At 57.0% G+C, this 9049-nt stretch overlaps 3 protein-coding genes across 3 annotated transcripts in view; 1 reads left to right on the forward strand and 2 right to left on the reverse strand.

Moving 5' to 3' along the window:
* Window positions 1-1138, reverse strand: part of GUITHDRAFT_166902 (hypothetical protein) — a gene marked incomplete at its 3' end in the record, with an annotated part of 1857 nt that extends 719 nt beyond the window's left edge. Inside the window, exons 1-3 of the mRNA XM_005818277.1 lie at window positions 732-1138; window positions 323-511; window positions 80-155 (exon numbers count right to left, since the gene is read on the reverse strand). Coding sequence (XP_005818334.1) covers window positions 80-155; window positions 323-511; window positions 732-970 — 504 coding nt within the window. The 5' untranslated portion in view covers window positions 971-1138. The remainder of the gene's footprint in view (window positions 1-79; window positions 156-322; window positions 512-731) is intronic.
* Window positions 1139-2883: 1745 nt separating this feature from the next.
* GUITHDRAFT_156622 (hypothetical protein) lies at window positions 2884-4252 on the forward strand. Its single transcript, XM_005818278.1, has 2 exons — window positions 2884-4129; window positions 4207-4252. Exon 1 carries the CDS (start codon window positions 2958-2960, stop codon window positions 3585-3587), a length of 630 nt encoding a protein of 209 aa, XP_005818335.1. The 5' UTR covers window positions 2884-2957; the 3' UTR covers window positions 3588-4129; window positions 4207-4252.
* Window positions 4253-6604: 2352 nt separating this feature from the next.
* Window positions 6605-7087, reverse strand: GUITHDRAFT_60288 (hypothetical protein; the record flags this gene model as incomplete). Its single annotated transcript, XM_005818279.1, has 1 exon — window positions 6605-7087. A coding segment is annotated over one exon (483 nt), but the record flags the coding sequence as incomplete, so codon positions are not given.
* Window positions 7088-9049: the final 1962 nt, after the last annotated feature.

The following is a 9049-nucleotide window of genomic DNA, read 5'->3' on the forward strand; positions in this document are numbered from 1 at the left end:
CCAAGAATCCATTCATCTCCTCCTCTCTCCCCTCCCCCCTGCTCCCCTCCCCTCCCCTTCCCTTCCCTTCTCTTCTCACTTCGGTCCTGCTATCGAAGGCTGCCATACACGCGTCTACATGCGCCTGAAGTGAATCTTCCGCCATGTTCTTGGACCTGCAAAGCTCTCAGTCTCCCTCCCCCTCCCCCTTATCACCATCATCTCATTCATCATCATTTCAATCATCATCACGTTCATAATCATAATCATCATTCATCGTCATCCTCATCGTCATCGTCATCCTCATCATCACCACGACCACCACCAGCAGCTCCTCTACCACCTGTGGTCGTGCATCCAGGCCTTCAGCCCTGTCTTGCCTGTCTCGTCCTCTTCCTCCAGTCTCAGGGGACTGCAAGACTTGAGCACAGCCTCGCATGCTGATCGCTGCTTGAACACCACATGAGCGGTGCCACCCCCCGCGGCCTCGCTCCTCCTGTCTCGTCCTCTGAACAGCTTCTTCTTCTTGTCACTGCTGGCAGGGTCACCTTTCATATTCCTCCCTCTCCGTTCTCCACAGTTTTCATCCTCTCCCTCCTTCTTCTGTTCTCCCGCCTCTTCTCTCCTCTCCTCCTCAGACATATTGAGCTCGGTGCTCCTCCCCTTTCCCTCACACCTCTGGTGTTGTCCTTCTCCTCTCATCTCTCCCCATCTTCCTTCTCCTCCCATCTCTTCCCATCTTCCTCTCTCACCTGGTTGTGATGGCCTCAACGCTCCCGAACTGCTCGAAGACTGACCTGAGCTCCTCCTCCTCCATCGTTGCGTTCGCTACGAACAGAGTCCGGTCACCCGGCAGCGCCTCCTCTCCCGCCTTCTTGGACCGATGAAGTTTCACGTAGAGCACTTGCAAGAATGGGAGAAGTCGGTGGTGAACCTTCATAACGTGGAACCCATTGCATTTCAGTGCTGCCTGCTGTTTCTTCATCACCATTCAAGAAAGCAGTTCAGAGATCAGATGCTGCTAGAGCTCTTGTACAACGTCCTCGTCCTCGTCCTCGTCCTCGTCCTCGTCCTCGTCCTCGTCCTCGTCCTCTTGTTCTTGCTCTTGCTCTTGCTCTTGCTCTTCCTCTTCCTCTTCTTCACTGCACGTGCATTCCTTTCAAACAGCCGAAGGGGTCGAAGTTTAGAAGTTCAGGAGTTTAGAAGTTTAGAAGTTCAGGGGTTTGAAAGTTTAGAAGTTTACATACTTTGAGAGGTTTGAAAATTCGACGAAGGTCCATGAAAGTTTGGAAGTTTGGAAAGTTCGCAAAGATGAGGTTGATCTTTATGAAAAGACTCGATTTCAAAATTGACAGGAAAGATGGGTCTGAGAATCTTCAAAACTATACTATTCGAGAAATACAAATATATACATCACAGAAATTCAGTCAAACCACTCTCTTTCAAGGACATGGGGTAACAAGATCAATCAAAATAAGTTTTTATTCTATAAATAACTCCTTTTTCTCCTTTAAAAAAATGTTTACTTTAAAAGATTATTTCAAACCCTCCCCTCCCCGATAGAGTCGTGGGGTCGGGGGCCATGGTATGTCGACGGAAAAAGTTTAGTAACTTATATTACATATAACCCTAAAACAGTATTGACATGGACAAAGAGTACTCAGTGAGACTAATATGTATTTGTACAAATGTCTCTGTACATCTGCCCTTATCTTCCCCTATTTTAATATCATTGTAGAAGTGAAAAATCTACATTCTAAAAACACTAAATTAGTTTTAGATACCCCTTGTCCCTCCAGCCCCCTACAGAGCCCCTTCCATCCCCCACCCACCAGGCAGAGGTCTGCGCTTAGATGGACCCTTCCAAAACTACTATCAATCTCTACCCACCCTACCCTTTCTCGATATTTATTTCCAGGAAATTGACGGTGGTCAAGTACCCCTACCCCTGAAATTGATCTCGATCTGCCCCCGAACCCTCCAAATCTCTCAGCGGTTCCGGGCCTGCGAAACCTCTGAGGAGATTAAAACTTGCTTTTGAGGAAATTAGTCAATAATTTCCCTATACATAATATATTATATTTAAGAATTCTGAGCTACTGGCCTCTACAAGATACGTCTAAAATTGTTTTTCAAAAATTATTTAAGTTACTCGGTACTAAAACCAGTCATCTTTCCTTCAAGCGTTGAGCTCACAGGGCTCTTCTGGCATATATTCCTTTAAAATAAGTCAAAATTGTTTTATTAATATATATATTTTTGTTTTAATAAGGTTTTACGCCCCCCTGGCTACTAAATCTTCACCCCTCCCCTGCAAATTTTGCCCCTACCCCACCATTCCCTTCAGTGGGATATTATCATCATTTTTCCTCGACTGTACCCCTCTGTAAGTAGGTTTTTCTACCGGTTTATCGACAACCATTGGTACCCTCACCCCCCTTTTAATCCACCGCACCCACATTTGTGCATTTAATTGATGACCCCCCCAGAGGTCTTTTAAATGAATAAGGAAATGGCGTAGAGATCAGAGGGAGCAGGAAGGGAGTCCTGTGAGGAGAGCAGAGAAGGAGTAGAGGAGAGGAAGAGGAGGAAGATATGGTATGACGAGAGTTGTTGAGACCTCGAGGACAGCTGGAGGACACAAGGAGGAGAGCATGAGATACGAGGAAAGGAACGGGAGAGCAGATACAGGCTGTGCCAGGCAAGCTTTCAGGGAGGATGCCGTGGGATTAGGAGACAGATGTGTAAGACACGAGGAACGCGTTCTTGGATGCCGTAGAACTCTAGAAGAACGAGTATGGTGGATGGCTGCGGTGCAATCGTAAGGGAAGGGAGGCTTGTTTCGTTGCCTTGGAATTTTGTTTGGTCTCTTTCTCTAGCCTGTGGCCTGACCATGCCCCTTGCAGGTTGTTTGACCAGAGAAGAATCGAAGTGACCCTGGAGGACGTGGACCAGCATCAAGAGGAGCAGACTGGATGATGACGTTGTCGGATGCGTACCCGGCAGGAGAAGACCCCGATCTCTCGTCCTGTGTGGACAAGTTGGAGCATGGGAAGCTCAAAGACTGTGAGCATGCGAACAGGAGCAAGCCCTACTCGGGCAGCCCGCAGAGCTGGCATGTCATGCTGGCGAACCTGATCGTGTGTCTGAGGCAGTACCTGTCGAACCAGGAGCGCGACACCTTCGACCGCGTACATGCGGCGGCGCACAGGCGGGAGGTGCCGACGGTTCAGTTCTTTTCCTTCACGCTGGAGCTGCTGCGTCGTCAGGCCCCCCACCTGGAGGACGAGTTCCGCGAGATCTTCCGGCTCCGAAACGCGTCGAGGAGGAGGGCCCAGCAGAAGTGCTCGGGAGGTTTGAGGAGCGTCAAGTCCGAGCCCGCGCTGGATACGCTGCCTACACAAGGGAGGAGGAGCGTGCCTCCGAACAGCCGCTCGTGCGAGGACGTGAACGAGGCGATCTGGCGCTTCCAGGGCCTGTCGTTTGATCAGGAAGGGAGCCAGACGCTGCTGTGCAAGCGGCAGGGAGAGGACGTGAGCCAGGACGATCTGGTGAGGCGAAAGACGGGGATGATCGTCGATCAAGAGCATGTCATGCGCTCGATCTGATGTACATTGAGATTGTAAATGTAAAGGAGGAAGCGAGAGATTCTTTTTGTGGATTATTCGTACTAATGATCTAACTTTCACTATGTGCCATTAAAACTCGATGAAGATGTACCCTCTCCCTCCCCTTCCTCTCCTCTGCTCTCCCTCCTTCATCTCGTCCTTCAGTCTTCCCCTTCTCGTCAAGTCTTCATCGCCCCGTCCTCGTTACATCCCCTGCATCATCTCCTGTCCTCCCAGCGTCACACTCCTCACCGTCCCCTCGGGGGTTCGCAGCAGGATGGGGACGCCACGCGCGAGGTCGGCGAAGAGGCGGGTGATGCTGCTGAGGCGAAGCCCGGCCACGTCCTGACGCTGCACGGAGAGGATCTGAGAGCCGACGAGGAGGCCATGCTGGTCTGCGAGGCCGCCAGGCTTGACGGCCCTAACCGTGACTCTCCTCTCCTTGTCCTGATGCAGCAGCATCCCAACCTCCACCAGCTCAGGCCGCTGCTGGGCCGCTACTGGGGGCAGGGCGGAGCTTGTGGGCACCGATGGCGGGTACTGCAAACAAGGTCAATCGGAGAGAGGGAGAGGAGAGGAGGGGGGCGAGGGAGAGGGGGAAGCGAGGGAGGAGTCACCTTGATAGCCGTCAAGACGACACTGTAAGGCTCTTTGTTGCTGTTCAGCAGCTTCACGACGAGAGTTCTCCCCTCCTCCCCCTCCAGCATTCGCGTCACTTCCTCCATCCTCGACCCCTCCACCTCCACGTCATCCACAGCGAGGATCGAGTCCCCAGGGCGCACGAACCCGCACTTGGCTGCAGGGCCCCCGGGCACGAGGCTGTGGACCAGAAGCGCGTCAGCCTCCCTCGCAGGGATGATCCCCAAGCCGCAGGAGGCGTCGGTGAAGCCGATGTAACGGTCGCAGCTCTCGACGGACTGGAAGGAGAGCGGAGGAGCGCGGCTCTCGTCCGGCATCGAGAGGTCCATGGACCAGGAGGAGGAGGAGGCGACGGGCTCGCGCGTGAGACCAACAGAGAACCGACGCACGTGCATCCCAGCCTCCCGTCGCAGCTCGAGGAACACGACAGACCCAGCTGGCCCTGCAATCATTTGCTTCACCGCAAAGAGCTCCTGCTCCGTCACGTCCTGCCCGTCAACGGCCAGCAGCTCGTCGTTGAGCTGGATCATCTGACTGCGATCGGCGCTGCTGCCTGCCTTGATTCCTCGCACGATCTTCTTGTTGGTGGGGAAGAAGGACGGAGCCATCTCGAGTTTAAGGCCGACTGTCCCAGGGCCTCGCTCCATCCCCAAGCCTCGAGGGCCCTGCGAGAGTACCATCTTGTTGCTCCTCGTGTTCATCGCCACCACCTCCTCCACTCTCCTCCCGTCCCAGCTGCTCATCGACGTCCCGCCTCCGCCGTTGACCGAGTTATGGATGGGGTTGTGCAGGGGAGGGGAGAGGCGGAGGATGCCTTGGGGCTGGGGTGACGCCTCCTCTCCTCTAGCCTGCTGAGCAACTGGAGGAGCTTCCGTTGAAGCTTCTTCTTCCTGGGTTGGACCAACAGCCGCCGAGGTCTTGGTTGCCGTTTCCTCTCTGCCCGGGGTCAAGGCGGTTTGGGTGCCTCCAGCTCGTTTGGGATCCTCAGCTGTCGCTTCACTTCTCGCCAGCTCTGACGCCTCTTCCGAGGCTGAGTGAGCTGGTCTGCTGCTTGACGAGTAGGTGGTAGGGGCACAGTCGCTCTCAGGCTCCTTCCTATGGGAAGACGACAACAACTCCGTCGGCGTCCTCCAGTCTCCCCTGCGACTGGCTGGCAGGGCCCATGCAGGAGGGTTGTAACCCCTTGGCGAGTAGGAACTTGGGGTGAGCCCGTAGCTTGAAGGTGAGAGTCGGAGGGAGGAGGTGCGAGCAGCAAGGGACCAGTAGCTCTGTGACCTGTAGTCCGCCGGACGAGGCGCTGACTGCCACAAGTCTTGTGAGGCTGGTCGCATCTGCCGGTCATGCATGCTGTAAGCCGAGGCATAGCTGGGCACCGAGCTGAGGTTCTGCTGCTGAGGAGATCTCAAGGTTGACAAGCCAGGGGGGTCCTTGTACAGGGAGCCAGACGTGTAGAGGGAGCTGGACGGGACCTTGAAGAGGGAGCTAGACGGGTCCTTGAAGAGATTGTTAGACGGGTCCTTGTTCATAGAGCCAGGCGTGTAGAGGGAGCTAGACGGGTCCTTGAAGAGGGAGCTAGACGGGTCCTTGTGCAGGGAGCCAGGCGTGTAGAGGGAGCTAGACTGGACCTGGTAGAGGGAGCTAGACGGGTCCTTGTACAGGGAGCTAGACGGGTCCTTGAAGAGATTGTTAGACGGGTCCTTGTACAGGGAGCCAGGCGTGTAGAGGGAGCTAGACGGGTCCTTGAAGAGGGAGCTAGACGGGTCCTTGTTCATAGAGCCAGGCGGGTCCTTGAAGAGGGAGCTAGACGGGTCCTTGAAGAGGGAGCTAGACGGGTCCTTGTTCATGGAGCCAGGCGTGTAGAGGGAGCTAGACGGGTCCTTGAAGAGGGAGCCAGGCGGCAAGGAGAAGGCGAGGGCGGGTGGCTCGGGGTAGACGAGCTCAGCGGTGACAAGCGGGATCTGAGCGTCTCTCGACATGTCCTGCTCGTGCGGCGACTTCACCGCAGACCCTCGAAGCCCGTCGGAGAGGGGGGGGCTCGTACGCTGAGATGAGTCGGAGGGGGTGAGGGAGCCCAGGCGTCGAGGGCTCAGGGTCGGGTCGGGCGAGGTGACGTGCTTGTACCCTGACATCTTGTCCAGCATGCGCTTGCCATTCAGCCTGCCAATCGGCGTCAGCCACTCAGTCACTCGCTCGACCTCCTCCATGGCTCACAGGAGCTGCTTCTGCGTAGAGAGGTGGCCCAGGTGCGTCTTGGTCAGCAGCTGGCATCGCATCTCCAAGGCGGGAGGCTGTGCGGGCTGTTGCACCTGCCGGTACTCGACATGATAGCATTCCTCGTACATGTCCACCAGCGTCCCGCTCAGCGGCCACTCATCGCGGAAGGAGCCTTGGAACCAGGACCCGTCGGCCCACGTGAACACTCCGCTGCCGTTGCGCTGGTCGCACGACCATTCCCCGAGGTACCTGCTCCCGTTGAGCCACTTGAACATGCCCTCCCCTGCCCGCATGTCTTGCTGCCACTCGCCGGTGTAGCACCCAAGCTCCGCTTGCGTCTCCGAACCCTTGCCTGCTCTGAAACCGTTCATGAAGCTTCCCGTGTATCGACCTGCCCTCCGCCACCCCGGCATGTTCTCGTTCAAGCTCCAGGACATATAACCCTGTCCATCATGCCTGCCGTTCTTCCAGTACCCCGAATACTTCTGCCCATTCCTCCACTGATAGATCCCCCATCCATGAAACATGTCACCAGCCCAGTCTCCGTTGAACAGCTCCCCGTCTTCCCACTTGAACGTGCCTGTGCCCTCCCGCTCACCGTTCTTCATGCCCCCCTGATAGCTCCCGGCATGCTCAAACTTCACGCTCACCTGTGAGGTACTGCTGCTGGCAGATGCTTGCGAGGAAGGAGGAGAGCGAGGAAGCATCCGCTCGTGGCTGCTCCCCGAGCCATAGAACACATGCTGTCCCTACAACACCAGCAAAGTTAGATCAAGCGCTGCGCATGCTTGTAGCGCACCAGGTCGTTGCGAGGGGAGGCAACAGCAGAGGTGAAGTAGCTGACAGCTCCGTTGGTCTCCGTGCTGAAAGACCGAGGGGTTGTCGGTGAGACGGTGACGCTGAAGGCAGGGCGAGGATTGGAGCTCAAGTTGCGACTGTCGTGAGCAGCCTGTGATGGTGACTTCTGTTGCTGCTGCCTCCCGTTGTCCAGTTGCGACTTCACAGTCGCATGCGCATTCCCCTTGGTGCTCAGGTGCTCTGCTTCTCCTGGTGACCTATTCGTGTCATTGTTTCTGCTCTCCGCGTTCCCTCCTTTGCGCAAGGCGTCTACGTTGTTGGTATCGGCAGGAGAACTCGCCGCCTGCGGAGGGTCGGTGAGGGGAGGAGACCTTTCCTTCTTGGTGGGGAGGTCGCGGGTTTCTTCCTCTCTCGCGTCCTTGTCTCGCTCGTTGAGCTTCTTCGCCAGCTCCATTACCCGCACTCCTACCATCCGCGCCTCCTCCGATATCGCCACCACCCCACCCTCCCTTCGTCTCGGAGCAATTACTGTGAGAACAACCTACCCCCTATGCTGAACGGACAATGAGTGGAGCCTATGGCCCTAGGACTCGTAGGTAGGGTCATACCCCACCCTACCCCAGGCTCACTTCCGGAAACTCTTGGGTCACCTACCCTACCTACGCCTCCGAGGCTCGTTGGTAGGGCCGAGCCCCTGGAACTTCCGATGAGAGCCTACTACCCCCTACCCTACCCCTAGCCCCTCAGTACCCCCTACCCTACCCCCACAATGATCATGTCGGACGGTCACTACCCCCGGGACACCATGTGGCTGCGCCGACTCGCAGTGAATCGCCGCCCGGGGGCCGGGCCACGCCGTCCGGGGCCAGCCGGGCCCGCGGTACGCACCGTGGCACGCGTGGTACTCCCCGGCTCAAACACCGCTGCCAGGGACATGTTGATCCTCGGTCTCGACGGCACAGCGGCAGGTACCCTCCAATCCTTGCATTACTGAAAGTTGGAGCGTCAGCAGCTGTCCCAGGCGGACTCCTCGGCGGCTGCCCTTTCTCCGTCCGCGGCCTCTGCGGCGGCAGACGCGTCGACTGACAGCGGTCAGTCGGCTGCCTCCGGGTATCGTGTATGAGGGCGTTTACGTCCCCTTCTGTGCCCGGTATCACGGTGCTCGTCGCTTGCCCCACTCTGCCTTCCCGCGTGGGCTCAGGCTGGCAGCAGTGGTGGTTACTTTCGGTCTTATGTTTCGTTTGTTTGAGCCGCGTCCGTACCGTAGTACAACGCTTTTGACGTCTCGACTGACAGTGGTCAGTCTCCGTCCCTCACTGTGACGTGGGGTGCCTCCGCCTGCTTCCTCCCCGGCATCGGTCGGGTCACGCCGGTCCTTGGGCATTGCCGCGGCGTCGCCGCCGTCACGGGCGGCTACCGCTGACTCGGCTACCGTGCGCTGACTCGGAGGCTAGCGAGCGGTACCGTGCTCCAGTGTCCAGCCTCCCTCCGTCCGCTGCCCCAGGCGGACCCCCGGGCAACGCCGGCTCCTTGTCGGCTTGTCATAGGATTGACGTCGGCGGCTGCCCTTTCTCCGTCCGCGGCCGCCCGCTTTGTGGCGGCAGCGGACGTCTCGACTGACAGTGGTCAGTCGGCTGCCTCCGGGTATCGCGTCTAAGGGATTTTCTTCCTCCTGCATGCTCCTGCTGCTTGTTGCTTGATTGCTTGACCCTTAGGCTGCTTGTCTGCGCGGCTTCGCGCTTGGGCTGGCGCTGCCGCGTCTGGGTGCCAGCAGTGCTGGTTCTTTTTGGGCTTGTGTGTGGTGTGTGATT

Source organism: Guillardia theta (assembly GCF_000315625.1).
Source record: "Guillardia theta CCMP2712 unplaced genomic scaffold GUITHscaffold_334, whole genome shotgun sequence".
In the NCBI taxonomy this organism is placed as follows: domain Eukaryota; class Cryptophyceae; order Pyrenomonadales; family Geminigeraceae; genus Guillardia; species Guillardia theta.